The sequence below is a fragment of the Athene cunicularia genome (genome assembly GCF_003259725.1).
Source record: "Athene cunicularia isolate RWA chromosome 3 unlocalized genomic scaffold, athCun1 chr3_part1, whole genome shotgun sequence".
Classification (NCBI taxonomy): domain Eukaryota; kingdom Metazoa; phylum Chordata; class Aves; order Strigiformes; family Strigidae; genus Athene; species Athene cunicularia.
The window spans coordinates 104701777-104724107 of NW_020799097.1; the positions used below are offsets into that span (position 1 = coordinate 104701777).

At 43.0% G+C, this 22331-nt stretch overlaps 1 protein-coding gene and 1 non-coding gene across 2 annotated transcripts; one reads left to right on the top strand and one right to left on the bottom strand.

Annotated features, from left to right (window-relative positions):
* Positions 1-56: 56 nt before the first annotated feature.
* On the top strand, positions 57-129 carry TRNAT-UGU. Its single transcript has one exon. It is a non-coding gene; the product is annotated as a tRNA-Thr (tRNA).
* Positions 130-1026: 897 nt separating this feature from the next.
* HHIPL2 (HHIP like 2) lies at positions 1027-18158 on the bottom strand. Its single transcript, XM_026846354.1, has 9 exons — positions 17694-18158; positions 11458-12110; positions 10328-10471; positions 9655-9986; positions 8068-8194; positions 7555-7697; positions 5547-5628; positions 2461-2543; positions 1027-1664 (listed from the first exon to the last, which is right to left on the bottom strand). The coding sequence occupies exons 1-9, from the start codon at positions 18057-18059 to the stop codon at positions 1288-1290; spliced, it is 2307 nt and encodes a 768-aa protein (XP_026702155.1). The 5' UTR covers positions 18060-18158; the 3' UTR covers positions 1027-1287.
* Positions 18159-22331: the final 4173 nt, after the last annotated feature.

Below are 22331 nucleotides of genomic sequence, written 5' to 3' on the forward strand. Positions count from 1 at the left end.
AAATTTATCACCCCGGGACAACGACAGGGGGCGTCGGCAGGCCTGAGCCGATAGGCGGCTCCATAGCTCAGTGGTTAGAGCACTGGTCTTGTAAACCAGGGGTCGCGAGTTCGATCCTCGCTGGGGCCTCTTGAGTTTTCCCTTCCTCCTCCTCTTTTTTTTTTTTTAAACTCACGATTAAGCAGGCAGTTTCGCTCCGCGGAGCCGAGGCGGATCGTTCACTGGGAGCTGACGGCCGTAGCCGCGACAGCAGGGTGTTCCCTTTCGCAGCCCGGAGGGCAGCGATAGGAGACAGACGTAACGTTGGAACTGCAAAATGACGGCATGTGCTCCGGCTCCCTCTTAGGCCAAGGGAGAAGCCTAAGCCAGGCCCTGACTCAGCTACATAGATACACTTCTCTAGAAAAGAAGATTGGAGGTTTGTTACTGCCCCACTGCCACCGTGGATAATGCAGCCCCTCGGTCCTCATTCTACCAACTCCGCTTGGAACGCTCCTCCGGGAGTTAGTTTCAGTGCACGGAAGAGCTCCGCTCCTGCCAGGCTGGCGGGGGGCTCCGCACCCCCCCGCCGCTGCTCTGGGGTCAGAGAAGAGGCTCAGCCAGGAGAGCCCCAGGCAGTAAAACCTGCGCCCAGCCCGCAGCCGTGCGCCACGGGGGGCTCCGGCAGGACTGAGAACAGCCTGGGGGCACGGGGAAGCCAAGGGCTCAGCTGGAGCTAGGATTTTCAAGGGTTGCTTGATTGCTGTTGCTTTGATTTGGTCCGTTTTAAAGATTTGCTGAACAGTTCCAGCCCTTCCTGAATCTTTTAGAACCTGCCAGCCATCCATACCTTGGAAAAAAAAAAAAACAAACCACTACTTACAAAAAATACCTTATTTCATTATCTGAAAGACAACTCTTCATATATTTTTCATTGCATTTCAATTAAAGGACAAGGAAAAGGAGAAATATGAGGTCATTGACACGTCTACTTCATATCCTTGGATAAAAGATGCAAGTTCTGAAAGTTGAAGGCACTTGGATTTATTAGACAGTCGTACACAAATCTCATAACTACTTACAGCAGAAGCGGACATGGCAGCAGGATTCGCAAAGAAAAATACTACGAGGCTGGTGCTCTTAAGGTTTAATAGAACATCTAGAGAGACTGCTAACACTGACGTTAATGGAGGCACACCTGGGAGCACTGCCGTAACAAGTCAGCTGACGCTTGTATTTGGTCACTATTGAAAACATCTGTTTCACCATCTTATATGTGACTTGCTTTTTCTGGGACATCACCGAGCTTCAAAAGCTGCTGCTTAATCTACCCCCCTTCCTCCTCTTCCCCAGTTTTTCCTTAGCTAGTGCTCCTTTCTTTGGAAGAAGCTTCTTGGTTGTGGTTAGGTGGGAGCTCTTCTTTTTTGGCAAAGGTGGTGCTGATGTGGTTCTGGAAATAGGTGCAACCTTCTCTTCCTGCTTCAGCTTGTGAGGTTTCACTTCAGCTTTGATTTTCTGTCTCTTTTTACCAGATGAAGCTGTTTTCACTGTTGATGCTTTTGTTTTGGTGACCGACGTCTTTTTAGCTTTCTTAGAAAAAACTGTTGGGATGGCTGCAGTGGGGGTAGAAGATTTTTTTGGAGGCTTGGTTGTTGAAGGTTCATTAAGCAGCTCAAGGACAGTCTCTGAGGAAAGTAATTAACATGGTTCAGCATCTCTGCTTTAAGGCAAAAGGTTAATCCAGAGATGTAACTGATAGAAACCCTTATTGGAGCTACAGTCAAGAAAAATAGCTGATGGTTCTGAAAAAAGTAACACACACTATATAAACCTCTTTTATTCCATGAAAAGAGCCTTGTGTTTCTTAGAAATAAAATTTGTTTAATTTTAGAAATGATGAATGCATATTTATGGAAAATAAATCCAGACAGAATATGATGAAGCCTCGCACACTTCTTTGGCAGACTTGGCAATATGAATTTTTCATGTTACACTAATACCTGGAAATCCCAGAGAAGATAACCTCAACTTGCTAAACACTATTACTACTCAATAATAAGATGTAACCCCTGCCCTAGTTGCATGGGACATAGGACAGAAGGAGGCCAGGAGAAAGGAAGATTGACTCCCCTAGATTTACAGAGGATTATTTGACTCAAGGAGCCTGTCACAAAGCGAGGGACAGGCACTCAGAACTTCCCAGACCAAATCCAACACCTCAATCAAAGCCATCAGTTCCCTTGTGATGCCGATTTACACTGTTACTTGGCAACACTTAGGAAAAAAAAAACCAAAACTCGGAGACTGGGACTAAGACAAGGCTTGGAATCTAGCAGACAACAGCAGCACACATTAAATGTGATAACTTGAAGACTGCTCCTGCTCAGTGCTTTAGTTTTGAAGACCGCTCAAGATTTCAATCACATGCCTGTAAGATGGTTATGTTTTGCTTCACAGTGAAATTAAAGCGTAACAACTTACTTGCACGTGGAACAAATGGTATCCGTTTACTCTTTGTTTTCACTGGAACAGGCTTGTATTTACACTTCCCTGGTGGAGCTCTCCTTAAAACAAAGCCATACACAGATATCAGAGACTGTTAGGAAGTTTATTTATTCCGGAGGCACACATCAATCCCCTGTTGTCATTTGCCTCTGCTGGAAGAGGCATGAAGGCATTTCAGGCACCTGGAGTGCAACGTAGGTGGAATTTAAGAGCCTAACTCAGGGCTGCAAGCCATAAAATCCCTGTCTGAATAGCAATAGCAGCTGGAAGGCTGCAGCTTCTCTTCTACCACTCTTCTAGTCAACTTTCTGCCATCACACAGCCTGGACTGGTTTTATCCAACATCAATAGCTGGTTTGTTTGTGTGTGGGATGCTGGCCTTCCTGCATGAACATCTAGCCCACCAGTGAATTCAAGGGCACTGATTAGGTGTGTGCAGCTACATGTCCTGCTGCTGGAGACACAGCACAATGCTCTTTCTAGAAGCCTGGTGGATGTATTGGTTGAATTTCAGACTATCAGTCACTGCGTTGTTCTCACCAATACTGGCTCGTGCATCCCACCTTGAAGTGGAGGAGTCTCTTCATGCACCGAAGGCTTCTAAGTGTCAGTGCTTTCCACTCAGGGTGAAGCGTGAGAATCTCTACATGCAGCAGAATACTCCCACACAGCCCCACAAAAAGTTAGCGTGACCTTCAGAGGGTGCTGCTTCAGACACAAGATAGTGCTGCGGCAAGAGGGGTGAGGGAGGAAAGGAACGAGGAAGGAGGGAGGAAGCAACAACTGCAAAGAAAATGTATCCATGTTCCTCTCCTGCTGCTCCCTGACAGGTAGGTACAAAAGCACCCCCAAAAAGCACATTTTCCCTGAGGTAAAGCCATCACATCTTCAATGACAGGAAGGGGGGCACAAAGAGCAACAGGCCTGTGTTTTCTATTACCTACCAACGGAACTGCTGTAGGACAAATAAGAACAGGCTCTTCCAATTTGGCATGCTTGACAGCACAGAGTGAAGCAAAGCATGACCTAAGGCATCACATTTTCTTGTGATTAGCACTCTCCTACAGACAAGGGAGACTGCCAAGTGCTTCCTCCATACCATTTCATTTAAAATAAAACTGTTACTTAAACAGGGTTGCTCCCCCCCCTCAACCTTTTAAAGCACCTTCTAACACCTCTTCCCTCTGTTCCTGACTGCAGGAATTTGGTGCCAGTCCAGGCAGAGGCACACCAGCCACTGCTGCTGCTGAGAGCATGCTGGGGAGGCAAGCTGAAGTGGGGACACGGGGCAGTGCTGCTGTCTGTTTTCCTGGGAGGTCCCTAGGGAAGTTTGAGTTGCCATCAGGAAGATGGCAGAGGCCCTGCCAATGTTTTGAAGCAGGCGTTTTGCGGCTTGCTGAAGCACAAGTAGGAAGCAGGGAGTGTCTGCCCAGACAGACTGGGACCGCATCCATCAGAGGAGCCAGTCATCCCAGCCACTGCTCACAGCAAGGCAGAAATGGAAGAATCCTATAAACCGTATTAAAATGCAAAGGAAAAATGAAAAATCTCTGCTTGTGATACAATCAGAAGGCCAGAGTACAGCCCGGGATCTGGAGGCATTAGGACGACTCTCCGCTCTAGAGCCAAGCAAGCCCAGCCTCCAGAGGAGCAATCTGGAGGGTTCTGTGTTCTGCACACCCTGGACAATCTTGCAGAGTGCTTAAACAAACAGGCAAGGGCAAAGCTGAGCAGAGCAGCGTCCAGGCTAAGGTAAATAAGGGGAACCAGAAAATACAAGAATAAATTCCAAAGAGTCAAGGAAATAAGTGTCTGGTCCTGCTCTAGAAGTGATGGATATGAAGGTCCAAAAGCACAAGGAAGATCTGGCTTCTTTCCAGAAAGCCCTTCTGAGCAGTGAAACCATCTTATTTGTGGCACGGGCTTGCTGCCCATGTCGAGTCGCCACAACATGGTGCTGCACACCAGTCCTGAGGCAGGCAGCCTCCTGAAGAGGGTCCCACAGGCTGCATTTCTCCCTTTACAGTGGGGAAGAGGAGAAAATTTACCATCCTGATAGTCATGGTGCATTAAGGAGTGACATAGGGACTGCGGGGCTTGGGTTTTTTTTTGTGAAATAGAGCACGCTCAAGCTCCCTATATTTATGCTGTCTCACAAATCTTTTTCTTTTTTTTAGTTGAAAATGTTACATTTTGATCAGCCACAGTTAGTGCAGTTCAAAAGTTTCCTGGCAGACAATAAGCTGTTGAAGTCAGGAGTCTCCTCAAGTAGTTAGAGCAAGTAAAAGAGTCAAGTTCTTATTCCCATCACTGTGGTACACAGCTCAAGTTAACTATCTGGCTTTGGATTTAACTTCCCAAGAAAGTGTAACTTGTTTTCTTCATTCTGGTAGTGTCTGAAATCTCAGCAACAGCACAGACACATTAGTACCTTATCTACAGGGTGACTTGAAACTCATTTAATGCTTTTTAGCAAGATCCAAAAGCATGGGAGGGGAAAAAAATTACATAAGCATGCTTATTATTGTAAAAAACAGACTTTAGTGGGGGTAACTGCTTAATGGGGAAAAAATATTTTACTTGGACAAATTCAGGTTCAGGGTCAAATTATTATTTGAACACTGCATGAGCCACCAGGTTTCACTCTTCTTTGTGAAGAAAACTAAACTGTGAACTGCAATTTATTTATATGCAAGTGCATCACAGATACTTGATGTTATGGTCCTGAAGGATATAGACTGCCATTCTTAACACACCACTGTGCTATACTTCAGATATGCAACCGAGGAAACATTATTTTGATCCTTACTGTCCAAGACCTTTAAGGTACCTGAAATCTGTTTATTTCTGGGTGAACAGACTTGCTGAGCAGGGAACAAATTAACTAAAACTGACTAAAATTGCAGTAGAGGTACAGTGGGTGAATAAAAAACAACAATTGGATGCAGAGGTCAGTGAGATTACATATCAGTAGTATTTTGCATTCTTTCTACTGTGATAGCTGGAGAATGTGTGGCGATTATAGAAGAATTTGGCATAGAAAAACATCTTTAATTACTAACCTTGCAGGATCAATAAACTTGTAGAGTGATCCATGTGGTGCATAGGCACTGGGATAAGAAGTAGACATAAAATACAGTTCACCTAAATGGAAGTGAGAAGAGAAAACCAGTCTGAGATTTGTGTCCAAGCTGAACCCCAGTTCTCCATTTCCCTTTCTTTCCTGGCTCTTCGCTAATTCACATGATCAGAAAAGAAAACCCCTTCAGTCACTCCATCAGTGGGGTCTTACTTCCAAGAAGTGGGCTTTGGTCTCACCCTGGCCTGTGCAGGTGGACTCCCAGGGACACCAAATGATCACCAGGTTGCAGTTGGGTTCCACACAGAACCAGCAGCTCTCGATCGAATACAGTGCCTGAGCAGGACTTTCATTAGCTCATGTCAGTGGACCTCCAACAAGTTACTTTCCTCTGTATGAAATGTGTATTTTTTTAAACTTGTTTGTACCAAAGAAGCAGCCAGAAGCTACAAATGGAGCGGGAGACCACACAACAAATATTGAACCATCTCATAGTTGTACCAAAAATGCAACAAGAGCTAAATTGGCTAATCCATAGAAAACAGAAGCTTCTTATTCCCATATGGTTGCTGAGGAGAATAACTACTCCTTATGCCTTCCCTTCAGCACCCACTAGAACAATATCCAGGCGAATTATAGTAGCTTGCAAAATAGGCAAAACTGTTGTTGTCTTTCAGATTACATGACAACACCATATTGAGTTCTAAAAGAACAACCAGAAGAGACATTTAACATCCACTCACTCCACATGTTGTTAGAACAGTTAAAATTTGTACATATTTCATAACAAAGCCTACATATCCCTGCATCCTTGACAGAATATGCTAGCTAGACTATCTAGGATCTTTTCATTACAAGAAAATCTTTTTTTTTTCTGCTGAATCGTGAAGCATCAGAGCTCACTAAAGCACATCTCTGTTCTCAAAAAACTTGCAGTCATTTTTTGTAATACATAGCTTTCTGTCAGGAGACTTGTGTTGGTTTAAGCCCTGCTGGAGCCGGAGACCACGTTGCCGTTGTGTCTGAGGGTGGGGGAGGGACAAGTAGGGCACAAACCCCGGGTTAAAATAAGAAGAAAATTTAATACAACAGTGTAATAAACAATCTGAACAACAACAGTAGCAATGATAACAACAGTAAACAGTAATAACAGTGAACAAAAGATATACAGAGAAATACTGCAATGGTTACAGACAGCCCGCCGTGTGCTCCCCATCACTAAAGCCACAAAGGAAAAAGTTCCCGCGCTCCAGAGCTGGACCTGACTTAAGCATGGTATGCATAACCCGGCTGGAGATCCCTTCCCCCTCTCTGCTGGGGAAACTTAACCCTATCCTAGCTGAGCCAGGACAACACTTTACAAAACAGAAACAAAGTTCACCTTGGTGAGAGATCTGGTCATCGTGATCATTGCAATAATCCTATGCACTGAGATGTTTCCACTAAATTTTAAAATGAGTGGCTTTCCTCATCCCCAAATAAAGCCTTGGTCTATAATGCACAGTGTGAAGTGCTGCTGTTGTGAAATAAGACTGAGGAATTCATACTAATGAAGGGGGGGAAAATTCAGATAAGCTGTAAGGACTCAAGCAAGGATGAGCAGTTACAATGAAAGAACAGACTTCATTGATGAAACTGCATAAACAACATTTTATTTTCATTAATGAAACAGCAGAAACAACATCAAAAGGACAGGACAAGTCTGAAACAAACAGGATTTAAAACTCCTTGAAGAACCTGAAGCATTCAGGCTGCAAGCTCAGATGAGGATCTGACTCCTGAGCTCTCTAAGCCAATCTGCAATAACCTCACAGGGCAGGAGACCTCTCCGAACCATATACCAACCCTTCCTGCTACACTGAGGTAGCCACAAACCTGTTTTGCAGTGCCTGCTTTCTAGTAACATGTGAGAAGCAACATTACACATTTGCCCTACAGTATAGAACTGACAGTACAGTTTCCAATAAAGGTGTGACTAGCATGATACCTACCTGCTTCATCCTCAGCAAAGGAGATGATGAACTTGCTATAAGAACCAATCATTCCAGGGAAAGCACATGCTCTTGTGCTGCCAATGCAGATGTCTTGCTTCTTCCACTTATTTGTCTTATCTTCCTGTAAAGCCATAAGTCGACTAGATGAAAAATAAAACCCTGTGTTTTATGTTTCCATTATGAAGATTAGTTCCTGTCAAAAATACGCATTACTGAAAAAAGCATCAGTAAGGACCCTGACTGTTGACTGGCTTTAATGGTTGTCTTTTGGAAAAAATAGACCTGAACAAAAGCAAGCCTATCCTAAGGACTCTAAATTGGAGGAAGTTTAGATTCCAACCAAAATGTTGTTATAATAGTCAAACAGAGCACTTAAACTAATACACAGACATCTAAGATTCTCATTTACTCCAGCTCAGAAGGTTTTGGGATGCTCTGATACGCTTATTTGCCTAGATAAGGCAAATATGGGTACAAAATGGAAGCTGTAGAGAAAACAATTAGTCTCACCCGTTCATGAAATCACCAAAAATATAAAGGCCGTTCAAGTTGGGCGATTCACATCCTCTGTACACATAACCTCCAGTGACTGACTTCCCCACACTGTGGCCATATGCAAATATTGGAAGAATGTCATCTGTTAAACATAAGAATAAAAGGTAAGAAAATCTACATCCAGAGAACATCAAAAAGCGATTGCTCAATGATACCAATGGGCACAAAAATTACTAGAAGGACCAGTACAGTTGAACAAACAGCATAGTTAAATTTCAGTGGGAATTCAGTAATTTACTCCAGGACAAAACAGACCCAGGGGCTTTAAGTATCTCTCTGTGCAGTTGCTTATCAAGGCTTAGTTGTGATGAGCTTCTGTAACATATAGGCCAAGATGCTCTGCATCAAGAGAGCAATACAGAGAAGTACCAGCCTGCAGAAAGTATTATCTTACCAGTTTGTGATTGCACCAATCATTTTAGCAGGGATTCTGGTATTTTTAGAGAAGGGAATAAGATCAAACAGTTGCAAGTTAACATCTTCATAGGCTTGCCAGCATTCTCAGCACAGAACATGCCTAAGTGTGCTATCTCCATTTTATGTCATGAGACATAAAAATAAATAAAGGGGGGCTTTGCTTCTGGCAATGTTAGGATTTAATTCAGCCCTTTCTTGGGTTGAATACCAGATCCCACAATGTTTCAGTCTTGTCCTCACCTTTTTTCCCCTGGATCAAGTAACTTGTCTTTGATCTTCAATGATGAGGATACAGATCACAAATGCCATTCATTAAAAACTGCAGATTAACTGCAAAAACTAATTTAGTTGTTGTCAATTGAGTATTGATTGGGCCATTAAAAAAACCCAACCAAACAGAAAAACTCGAGCCATGTGGGTACCAGCATAGTAGAGGAGAAATCTTGCTAACACATATTCTACACTTGCCTACTCATGTGTTTCAGAAACATCCACATGAGCTTGAGACTTTTTATTCCAACAGCTCAAGGAACATTATAATAATATTCAGTTGCTCTACCAAACTTTCCAAAGAGCTTTAGAAAGATCACCAATATCTACTCTTTTTTTTTAAAAAAAAAAAAAAAAAGGCAGCAAGTGAGTTTGTCACACCCACAGGCCAACCCATAATACAGCTTTTGGGTGTTCTGCTGCAGCACCCTACTTGCCAGGACACACTGCCTCTTCCACAGGATTTGTTTCAGGGTCTCAGCATCAGCTTGGTCAATACTCCTTAGCTATAGCCACTGTTGCGAGCTTCTGAAGAAGACACAGTATTGCTTTTCTACTTAAGCCCAATCCATTGCCTTCTTGACTTCACCAGGAAAACTCTGTCTGCAAAAGGTACAGGCTTTTACCCTAAGCACTTTGTCCAGTGCAATGTATGGCAGCGAGTTCCATGAATAAGCAGGACATCATTACATACCAACATTTCAGGGCTGGGGAAAAGGGATTTCTGCTCTTAAAAAGTAAACTTACCATTTAACACACAACACAGGATTATTTAGCTTCACTGGAAAAATGGTGCTTTAATCCACTAAATACACACATATAATAGTAATCGTCTATAAGAAACTTCTTCCTTACCCAAAGAGGAATTGTGGCAAAGCTTTGTGTCGTAGCATTCAAATCCCTCCTTTGCTCTCCAGCCATAGTTCCCTCCTTTAACAACAATGTCGATTTCTTCAAACCTGTTCTGCCCAACATCCCCACAGAATATCCTCCCTCTTCCCTTTTTCGTGACAGGGTCCCCTCTGTCAACTGCACAGCGCCACATATTCCTGACCCCATAAGCGTAAACCTCAGGGCGGGCCTTGGGATCAGACACAAATGGATTATCAGGAGGAATGCGATAAGGCTTCCCATCCGGGCTTTTTCCATCCACATCAATCCTCAAGACTTTCCCCAACAAAGTACTCCTAAAGAGAGTGACAGAAAAAGAAAGCCCAACATAAGAGCCAGCTGTAAACACAATTTTCTTCCCCCTTTCCAAAGGAAAAGTTATCTGTCCAGAAGAAAGAAACCAGTGGCTGGTATGCCTTGCAACCTGCTCAAGTCATGGAAGACTCTCCCCTCTCTAAACAACTTGGGTTCTCTCAAAGTGTAAAATTTTAAATTTTTGAATACTGCATCAGGCAGACTTGCAGATGCACAAGGACTTTCATAAATACTCCAGTACTTTATTCTTTCACACTGTCTCACTTCCAAACCTTGTATCTTGGTGAACAAGCTCAAAGCTTTCACCTGCTCTCCCACTTACTTGTTCTGAGCATTCCCAAATTTTCCAAAAGGGTCTCCAGCTTTCCCTCCATCCCCTGTGAATAGATACATATAGCCATCCACACCAAAGAGCAGCTGCCCACCATTATGATTTGCAGCTGGTTCCTCAAGCTCCAGAAGATTCCTAAAAAAAAATGAGATAATAATTAAGTCCAGATGTACCTACTGGGAAGGACTGAATGCTCAGGTAGGCTGCAGAAATATTGCATCACTGCTTCTACAGAAGAAAGCAAGATTTCGCAGCTGTGCAGACCTGTCAGCTTTGTTAACTATGGTGCTGAGTTGCATCCTGTTTCCCGTGAGCCTGCAGCTTAAGCTCCTTAAGCTCCTTAAGCTCCTGCAGAGCTCCTTTCAGTGAGGCATCCCTTGGGGAAACACGTTTCCCAGGAGCCATGCAGCACTATAGCTGCCCCGTGCACTACAGCTTTGGGCTGCACTGCATTAATGCCTCTGCTACAGAGCTCGCCCACCACCACAAGCACAGGAGAATCACAGCTTGTCTAAAAACACAACTGAAAATACATCATGTGTTCATCTGCAGGGAACACTTCTTGTCACTTAAACTTTGATTGCAGCAGGTGGGTTCTGCTTTATTACATGAGAAGCAGTTGGTGAATTTGAGAGGTTCAGAAGGATCTTATTTTCTCTAGAGTTTCACGGTCATTGTAAGTGCACTATTAACAAACTCTTCTCCATAACTGAGAATCAGCTTATTTTTGTAGCAGGGGGATGGGGCAGGTGCACATGTGTCAGATCAAATGAACATATAGTATTGTAGTGAAGCATCCCTGTTCTCCTACAGTACAGCACACTTTTAGGGCAGATGTTAATTCCACAACAGGCTTAAGGCTATTACCGCTCTTTAGAAGACAAGAGTGCAAGAGGAAGAGAGAAGATGACCTGGAAGCCTAAATCCTAGGTCTTCTTTTCAGTTTTGTTTCTAGTTTGACATGTGACCTTAACCCAGCCTGTCTCTGGTAGTTTCATAGCAGGCCAGTCATATGCCTGAACCAGGGTGGCTGGGAATGTGCAGGTTCTGCAAGGGGATAGGACAGGGACAGAGAAAAATTTCTCATCGTAGCATACAGTAGGATTCAACATGAACTTTACCTTTCTGAACGTGGATCAGCTTTATTGACATCGGATGCCAAAACCTTCAATTCACTGATCCTGATCTTTTCCACTCGGTTCTTATCCATGTATGAGTAATAGATATAGAACTTCCCATTATACTTGTACTTGGGGTGGAAAGCCATCCCTAGAAGGCCTCTCTCATCCCCTATCCATGGTGTAGCCAGCACTATACTTTTAATATCCAGAAAGGGCTCTTCCAGTCGGCTGCCATCAGGTAGGTAGACCCAGATCACACCCACCTGCTCAGCTACGAACATGCGGTGGGTATGGTCATTCGCATGCACCATGAGCACAGGGTTCCTCAGGCCGTTGGCAACCTCCGTCAGACAGAGCTGGAGGCAGCCTTTGTGGCCCTCTACCACCAAGCCCAGGTTGCGGTTGAGGGCTGTGTTCTTCAGCACGTTGGGGAAGCAGTAGTCCTCATCGTGCAGGTGAAGAAGGTTGCAAAAGCGTGTCCTGTTTGTCTCGCAGCATTCTTGGATGTGCTTATCACTCGTAAGCAGGCTGATGGCAGAGCGGCAGTTGAGATGAAACTCAGAGCAGTAGTCAAAACAAAGTCCTGGGAGGTTTCTTAGAGGTGTCCGAGGGTTTTCTGCATCATAGAGATGTGCAGCATATGGAGAACATTCCTAGAAAGTAAAAGAAACTGAACACACGACTGTGCACACATCCAGGAGAAGCCAAGACACCTTCACAGAAGCAAGCCAGTTAATAAAAATTAGTAAGGCAGAGAACATGATGAGTGAGTCATCTTTGAAGTAGAACAGTAGAAAGTCACTCAGAGTATGGCTGAAGGGAATTTAGAAGTCAGTAGTAGTTTCATTCAGCTGCACCTAATTTATTCCTAATAGAAGTACATCTATGGAGGGTGTGGATTCTCCACTACTAGAGAGTTTTAATGAAGGGACAGGCATTTTCTTCTTGCAATCTAATCTTACCTTTGCTTTTAGAAATTCCCCTTAGTTACCCCTACTAGATTTTAAGCTAAGTACTTTGTAACCTTTTTTTAACAGATTGAGAGAAGAATTAGTTAACCTCCTTAGTGCAGCAACCCTTTGCACGATAGAGAACGTTACCCTTTGTACTTCAGACTTCTCCAGACCAGCAGTCCCAAATCTGGACACATCTTTCACATCAGCTGGCATCACTGACTTTTCCAGATAAATTTAAGATTTTACTTTGTTAAGACACTTAAGCCCATATCTAGGTCTAATCAAGTGTTAGGAAAGCAAGAAAGGAAAAACAGATACAGGTTCACCTGCACCTTCAACACTGTGCACAGCTCTGCTCCCCCTTCCCAAAAAAACCATAGGGGAACAAATTCTCAAGGACAAAGAACAGTGAAGAGCAACAAGGACAGTCAAAGCTACAGAACAGCTAGGTAAAGTGGGACTGAGCAGTCTTGCAGAGAGGTGATTGGGGTCTGTAAATACCACAAGCGACAATGAGAAGATGGATGGGACTCACTTTCCCCCAGAAGAAAAATGAGGTATGAGATTAAGTTAGTAGGAGCCAGGTTAAAAAACGGAGGTGGAACTCTGCCAGAAGAAATTGTAGGTGCTAAAGATGTACATTGGTTAAACATACAGGCTAAATTAATCTTTGGTCTGATGCTGTAGAACTTCAATCATGTTCTTGCATGCATAATATCACTGAAGCAGACTGTAGTTGATATTTAAAACCAATTCAAATAAGTAAATACCTTACGCAATTCACATAGCTACCATTTCCTGAAGACCACATATAGAGTCAAAAATACTGCAGACATTTTCAACTGTTATGTATCTAAAATTATGTCCCTTCAAATATAATTAATTTTCAGCTGTGCAAAATATAGGTTAGATAGTGAAAAATCGGCATTGTGTTTGAATTTGTACCTAAATTTAAACTCACCTTGCAAAAACTCTGTGCCAGAATATTTACATTAAAATCCCACCTCTATTTTAATCAGCACAAAGTTGCAGAAGATAGGAGCTAAATTCTGCAGAAAGATTATTTTACTGGTTTTCATGCCAGCAGCCTGAAACAGTCTATCTAGAGTTTTTATTGAGCACATATGTAGGAAGGTAAGGACACAGACAGTCAAAGAATGAAGAACTACTACATTAGTAATTTTTTCTGCCTTGTTAAACAAGTCTGCTTTATTAAACAGAATTCTTTAAACAAATCTGGGGCAGTTATACAAGCACTGAACTTTTTAAATGGAAGTAGCCTTTCTAGAATATCTAACTTGAAGGCTGCAGACCCCCATTCCAAACAGCATAACAAACCATTTCCTTTGCTCACAGAAGAACCCAAGGGCTTTTGGCCATAGTAAGAACAGGTATGACTTGCAAGAGTAAAGCCCTTTCAACTCTTGGTGTAGTAGGTTACTCACTTTACACGGCTGCCCTTTGGTTATCAAGCTGCACAGAATGAGATACTTTCTGTTGCTTCTGCATCGCATCTGTAAGAAACTCCTCCTATTCCCACAGCATAAGTCCCCAGCCTGCAAAGGGGAGCCAACTCCCCCAGGCCTGTCCTTGAAGCCTGACCCCAGCCCTAGATGGCAGAACCACACCATTTTTACCATGTTTAAGATCCTCCCAGAATGAGGAAGGATACCGTGACCTCTGAGTGCCATCCATAAAAGCCAAAACTTCAGGTGAGTGTCTTTCTGTTCTCACCTTCTTGAAGGAGAGCAGCTTTGGTGCAGGCATTCACACTTGGCTGGTATATTCCTTCCCTAATGCTTTCTGCGTCCATTAACCACCTCTCACCCTCTCCACTTTCACCAATACACACTGAATACATTGACTTTCTAATTATATCATAGTTTTCACAAAAAACGGTGCTGATCTCAAGTGACTCAAGGAGAAGTGACAGCCTGATAAGGTGTCACCAAGGAAAGGTGGAGGAGAGTAGACTGAGCCTAACCTGCCTTGCATTCTGAGACCTGGGAAGCTCCCTCATTCCCACTAACACACACCTACAGCTGGCTCACCACTCTGTTGGGCACAAGTCACTTGCAGTCTCAAGCTCCTCTCAATTCTGTTCTGAAGTGATTATTAACAGCTTTGAAAATATTTTTAATTTCTCTCAATAAGTGGGTACAGAGTCCAGCTCCCAGACCTTTTTTTTCCTCTGAGAAAGAGAAGAAAAAAAAACCCAGCTTGTTCTGAAGGAAGGTATATTCTCAACATCTCCAAGCTCCATCATCTCTGTTCTGCCAACAATCTGCAGTATGAGGGTCTCCTACAGTTCATCCTCCTAAATAAGCATTGCCTCTGAGCAGCTGCCATACTTTTCCAGCCGTTGGGCTTCCCACAGAGTGTTTGCCTGGCAAACAACACCTGCAGCACACAGATTCAGCAAGACGCACAAGGTGAAGGCCATTCCTCAGCATCTATGTAAACTCCCAGCATTAGGTGGCCTTGCAGTCACTGTTGGTTGTCTGCTTTCATTGCACTCAGGCGCACACAATACAATTAATCCCACTACTTTATATAGCAAGAGGCAGAAGCTGCTAAGATCAATTTGATACTTCGTTGTTTTGTAATAGTTTCTCTGCAAAAAGAGTGTGCAAAAAGAGCGTGCATTCAGCAAATCATATCAGGCCTCAGATGAACTGACTCAAAGTGTGTTGCTTTTCCTGCACTAGCTTTTGTCCCATGCTAATATCATGGCTTTCAATCAGCTTGAACAAGGTTTAATTGGCCTTTTTTGTTTTTTCACTTGCTCCCGTAGTGGCTTTCTGAATAGAGAAACATCCTCTCAGCCATCAGCCAAACAGCTGTTCTAGTGCTTGTAGCAAGGTTTGAAGTCAGGGAATTTTTATAGGCAGGCAACTTGCACAACACCTCCTTAAGAACATTACAGGCAGTTTTCAGAGTTTCATACTCAGTTTTTAAGATAAATCCTAGAACAGCTCAGCTGAGGGTCAGACTCTAAACCTGCAAATGCTTAGAACAAGTGTAGCTAGCAAAAATAGACCCAGATCTTGCCAGATGCAAACTGAAGCAGCTTTACCAGAAGAGCCAGATTGCTTTAAATACCTCTTCTAGCCTGTCAGTTTTCAAGAGAAACGTATCTGATTTAGAGTGACAGCAGGAAATCCATGATCCAGAACACATCCCCATCTAATCATCTTCCATCTGTGAAGAAACACACCGCTCCATTGCTAAAGTAAGGTGCACTCCATGGCATCTTTCTTGGGCTCCGCAGGACCAGCGAGACTGCTGCAGTTGCCAGGATCGGCTTCCTCTGTGTAAAACTCAGACCACCACTCATTACCACACCAGGAAGGCAGGGAGGAAAAAAAAAAAAAAAAAGTTGTCTGGTTTTGACTGTCTGCTGGTTTTGGCACTGAAGGAACACCTGTCTGAATGAACTGCTTTGTTACAACGCATCACTACTACTCTGATCTTCCCCAAAGATCTGAAATAATGCTGTTTTGCTAAGTTAAAGCAGTTACTACTAATGTAGGTTTATAAATAAGCACCTACACCTCCTCTTTGAAATTTGTTTTGTTCAAAAGACAAAAGCAAGCAATACTATTTTGTCTACCATTGCTTCTGAAACTAATCTTTGCGTCCCAAGTTCCATATAAATAGTATCAATACAGGCACTTGTTACCAGTAGCAGTTTATCTGAAATCCTACCCTATACAGCAGAAATAAGCACTTGGCACAACTACCTCCTGATCACATATATGCATCTGTATTTGTATTTGATGTGGCACTAAATACATGTCAACACTTCACCGGCAGCAACTATGAACTGTCAGGCTACTGTGGAGGTGGTAGAATGGAGGTGCCATAATTTTCTATCCCTTCCACATGAGATCATCTGTAACAATTTGATCCAGCAAAGCAGCATCACTAAAGCAAAACCATTTGGTAGGCCTTTACTCCTCCACTAATTAAACATTCAAATAATATTTGCCAAAGAACCCAACCTCATTTCCATGGTTGTCACCAACTTGAACAGAAAGAGCAACAATCACAAGCTCCTCCCCAAAGATTCAACAATTTTACTCTAAAGATATGAAAAGACTTATAGCTCATTACTTTGAAAAATCTATAAGGAAATACAGGTGGTTTAGGGTTTTTTGCTACAAAACACACTTAAAACAAATGCAAAATTAAATTATGACCTGCAGAATGATCATTCAAAGAAGCAATAGTAATTTTATAGTGTTTTTTCTACCTTCAACTTGCAGAAGAATCTTCGTAACACCAACACTGGTGGTTCCATTAGGACCTGTGACATCTTTTTCTGGTTTACCAGTTGTAAAATGACAAATAACCCTGATGCTACTTTTTTCGGCCCTGGTGCTGAAAGGGTGTTCCCTCCACCCCAAGAAGATGCCACAAAACCTTGCCAGTATCCAAAAAGAGTGGAAACATTTTGGTACACAGATTAATATTTTAAGGCTAAAGAAATATTAACTAAACGAGTTTTATGTGCTTAGTAAGATTAAGTGTGTCTTTTGGCTGCTTTGTGTTTTGGCATGCAGTAAATCCAGCTCTGCCTAACAGTTGTTAAAAAGGCAGGTCAGTTCTGCACTCTTACTACAGGGAGGCAGGGGACCTCAGGAAGAAGAGTGCCTTTGGTCTTTGCTCACTGTACAGTGCCCTTTCCATGAGTCAGGTGGACAGTAGGGAGACAGCACTGTTCAAAGTGCAGTGAGTGAAGCCTCAGGACCTCGCAGCAGCATCTGTGGGAAAGCACTGCCTATTAAATTTTGTTCTTTAACCACCAGACCATTTGGAGCATCCTCAGCAGGAACATAATCAAAACACATCCTTCCTGCAGTCCTGTGATCCAAACACTTTGCCTGATAATTCCCACATCATTTAATCCTGTAGAATTTGTAATCCAGCACCTAAAAACTGCAAGCAGAAAGTAAATATCGATCTGTAACTCTCCCCTTTGTTATGAGAAAATTAGCAGAGCAGCAAGATTGCCATCACCATGCACGTTGGCCAATGCTTTCATAAATCATTATTGCTAGCAAATGTCACTATTGCCAGATACCACAAAGTGATGCACCTTACACAAAGCACTTTGCAAATTACATGCTGAGGATTAGGTACCGTTACACTGTTAGCCACACAGTTCCCCTGCTCCCACACCTCTTTTCACAGCAACACAGCTAGCTGTAAGAGGCTATCAGAACCACAACTGACTCCCAAGTCAGCCCAAATACAGATACTATTTTTCTGCCTTACCTGACACAGGATATCTTTGATATACGTTCCACACGGTTCATGCCCCTGGGGATCAATATAATCCATGATGTCCCAGTATTTTGCTGCAATGCTGTTGTCTCTCTCCTGGTCACAGCAGCCAAAATTTTCATAGGCAGAGCAGAACTCCAGGTGAAAAGGGGGCTGGAATGGTGGCCCATAATCCAGACACTGAGGATGCCCCAGCAGACTGCCTATCAGGCACAACAAGGAGAGGCAAAAAAAGGAAACTCCAGAGCTGCTGCTGCTCCTTCCAGTGCATGGCCAAACATTCACTTCCTTCAGTGTAGGCTTCTTAAGGTCAGATATATAGAAATCCTGGACTACTTCACAGTATGGTTCATTCATCCTCCCTGTTTCATTAATTGCCAGCCACAGAGCTCAGCACTCACTCAGGGTTTCTTACATTCCCTCTCCCTTTTTCTCTCTTAAGTTTACTACTTGGCAGGAGAGAAATCCTCCGGGCTGCCTCTTTGGTATTTCATACGTCACATAGATGAACCCTCCCCTCTAGACATTTCTCATGCCCCTAGAAGCACTCACAAATCTAATTCCCACAATTTAAACTGTCTGGGAAAGCCTTCACCAAGAAATACAAATAACAGAAATATGATATCTATATACACAACCTGATTATCTCTCCCCATTTACAAAACACAAGTGAATAATTTTCAATTGCCAACAACTCAGCTAATTTTACTCAGCTTTTTAATTGCACCACACTTGGGTCTGGTTTCATAAAGACTGAACAGGGCTCATAAAATACAACCAAATTAAGGCAACAGTTAACCATAGGTACAAGTAATTTCAGGACAAACAGTTTTACATAAATGTTGCTGTTATCCACAAATCCAGGTATACATTCAGGGTTAAATTGAGAAGAATTTCCAAAAGAGTGCAGGAGAAAATACACATTTAAGGCACCAGTACAATCTGAAGTTGACTGTGATACTGTGTGGTAACCCTATACTTAGACTAATTGAATTTCAGTGGCTTTGATCCCAGGTGACATTAAGCTGATTTAAAGAGGCATGAGATTTTTGCACACTTTCCCCTCTGGTGAAGAATGCATGCACTAGCCCTCCAGTTAGTGAAGTACGGCATGAGCTGTGTATGCAGGTGTACCATGTTTGTGCACATTGCATTCAGCCTGTATTTCTGAGAATGACACTTAACTCTGCTCTTCCAACAAACTGACCAAGAGCACTTAGATCACAACAAAGCTCCTTTATCACTTCACCAGACTCAAACATTCTTCTTTCGTGTACACGTCACTACTTATAACAACGCAACAAACCCACACGCGCCAAGCCCTCCTTACCACCAGGCTGCGTGCACCACAAGGCATGAGTTTAACATCAGCCGCACACCAAGAGCCCAAGTGATCTAGTGATGAGGAGGAAGTCATGCTTTACCTTGCAGCTGCAGGAGTGATCAGCTAGTCTGATGGTGTTTGGAAGAGGCTTTTTAGCGTGCATTCGCTCACTAGACGTTTCCGTGCAACAGAGTTTATTAGAAAGCAAGGCTTTGTGATCTGTTCTATTGCTTCTGAAACATCGGTGAGGAACAAAGTAATTTTAAAAAAACAATTAGATTTCTCCTCACCACAGTTCCTAGGAGAAATTATTACAGCCAATGCAATTCTTTGTGCTGTTTCTAGCAACTTCCTACTTACTGCTTTACCTCCATGGGACACAGGCAGAATGGGGAAAGGGAAGCTGCAGGAAGACTCTCATGTATAGGCAGGTCTCCACTCATCCAAAACTTTCCCCCCCTCTCCCCACACAACCCCATTTATTCCCGGGATCTATCTGTATGTAGCTCATGAAGAAGTCAAAGCTCCTGGTCCTAGCTTCTCAATATAAATCACCAGCATAATGTGACAGCTGAGAACACTCTGTGATTACAGATCTCCTCAGAATCTTTACTGGGAAATGATTATTTTAAAAAACCTCTGGGTTTTTAACCTTCACCTGTTTTGCGGTATCTCTAACATGTGGCACCTTGACTGTCCAGTGGCCTGCCAGTAATCCCCTGTCTGGTTAGACTTCAGTGAACTGGAAAACACTAATCACAAGATTCAGCTCTGTCATGAGATAAAGTATTTTAAATCCAAGTATTTAAATCTGCAAAAGTATCAGCTTATCTTAGTTATTGCTCTCATACATTGCAGACAATCACTGAAATTAAAGCTTTACTTTGGTCTCCCCTGGCACTTGTCTTATTTTAAGGCCACAAAAAGCAAGGGTGAGGATATTTGCATACTCTTCATTTGTAACTACAGCCTACAAGTTCCCTATGCTTTTTATTCCTTCGACCATGACTGAGCTCTTTGGAGTAACTAACATTATCCACCATTAAGAGAACTCAAGCACCTCTCCTCCCTTGCCTAGGGACATGCCATTTGCAGACGAAAATACTCAGAATACTTACCCATGTGCAGAACTGCACCTCCTACTTACTGGATTTCAGAGCAGGAGGCAAGAACAGTCCTTGCTGCCCTCCTGACAAGGGCAGAAAAACTACGATTAGCTTTATTCATGTTCAAGCAAGGAGAGAGCACACAACCTCCCACAGAGCTTACTGCCCACGTTACCAAAGTACTCCTTGCAGGGGGCAGCCTGTTTTTTTTGGCAAACATACCACCTCCAGCCATTCTTTAAATACAACACAAGACTGAGCCAAACTTTCCATTTACCATTGCAGATGAGAACATCAATTACAGAAAGCCCCAAAACCCACTAAGTTCAAACCAGTACGTAACACACCAATCCTCCAATTCTGCAGGGACTACTCAAGGTAGCACTTGTTAGTGCTGAAAACATGCTTGACCTGCTCTGAAAGGAAAGACAAGTGCTGCCAGAATTTTCAAAATGAGACTGCTGCCCAGAATACAGAGAACCCGATGGGGAAAAGAAAGGGGGTAAGAATGCACAGGGTTGACATGCTTTAAAAAGCAGCTGATGTTTCATTAGCTTGCTTTTCTTGAGCTTTTACTAAAGACATGCTTAAAACAGGAAAGCACAAGCAGGAACATCAAAACCATGAATGGAACAACAGGGTAAGCAGAGAGTAGAGCTGATTTTTAATTTTGCATTATCATGATATTAGGTTTTAATATTAAAAATACCAGAACAAGAGGTGGAATAACAGAGGGACAACACTGTGTCTGGACAGATGTGGATTCCCTGAACAAGTTCCTTGCCTCAGCATAAAGGAGAACAGCAAAGAAAAGACATGCTATTTGTTTCATTGAAGGGAAAAAAAAAAATCCTGTTTTGCACACAGGATGAGGACAGTTCATAAGAAAACCAAATATAGAACACAGAATTCAGAGCCAAAGCAGAATATTCCAATCCACTAGGAGTTACCATATTCAAAGTACAACACAGGCTTGAAAACAGTGTGCCCTGAATAATTTGCACAGGAAATTTCACTCGGGACTTGTGATCTGCAGGTTTGTCTCAGGTGTTAAGTACTATGGTGTCAGGAAACAGCAGGTTTCTTGCAGGACATGAAAGAGCAATGCTTGAGATAGTTACGTGAAAGCTGGGACTGTGCTGCTCTTCTACTTGCTGACTCCAGCATGGTAGCTGTAGCACAGTGGAAGAACATGGTCCTTGGCAGCAATCCTGCTTCCAGAGGTCATAGGAGAAAGCTGTGAGCACAATGGATTAACAGGTTTTTCCAAGACATCAAGTTCCTCTTTGTCCTCTCATTCTCCTCACCTCCACCCCAGTCTCTGCTGCTTTCTTTCACATTTCTTCCTCAATAAAGAGATGGTTTACTTAGCTGCTGCAAGGCATCCCACATCTCCCGCAGGCAGTTAAGGGGACAGAAAGGAAATTACATGGGCGCTCTCAACAAGCAGCAGGGGCTATAGCATTCAATTTTTATACTTTGTTAGGCTGTATGAGAAAAGGTCTCTGCATGCATACAATGGAGAACAGAGACAATGGAGGAAGGAGCCTAAATAATACCCTGCTGGGATGTTCCCATGCCCATCACAGGAGTCACCAGCCCATCAAAGGTCCATCTTGGCAAATCCAGAGGAACAGAGGGGCACAGCAGTGGGCAGGAAGCCAAAATAAGGACTTCAAGGAAGGGACACCCTGCCTGGTTGCCTCCCAGGGCTCTCCCATGACAGCTTTAGCCCCACTGTCCAGGTATGAAACCCAAGATGAGTTACTGGGACCAATAATCCGCATCTATTTTTGGATTAAGAGGGGTTGTTGTTTCCCAGGGATGTGGGACACCTTACAGGATGCTGGGGATGAGCATTTCAAAACTTCACGATCTAGATTAAAATAGGCAAAACTAAAGCAGCACACAGGCTGGAAATTATAATTACAATTTTTTGAATAAAAGTTACAAGTAGCTCAATGTTTAAGACACATTGTCTTAAGGCAAATTTCCAAAGACTCTTATTAACCCAGACCAAAATCCCAGATAAACACTTAGCTTTTAAAAGCACAGCTGTACTTATCTGTATACTACGCTATTAAAGACAGCTTGCTTTCATTCCCAGAGACAGTTCCGGCAGTTTATCCACCAGAGTGCTACAGACCTGTCATTAAAACAGAAGTAATATTTGGAAACCATTTTGTTGTTGCTTTCAAA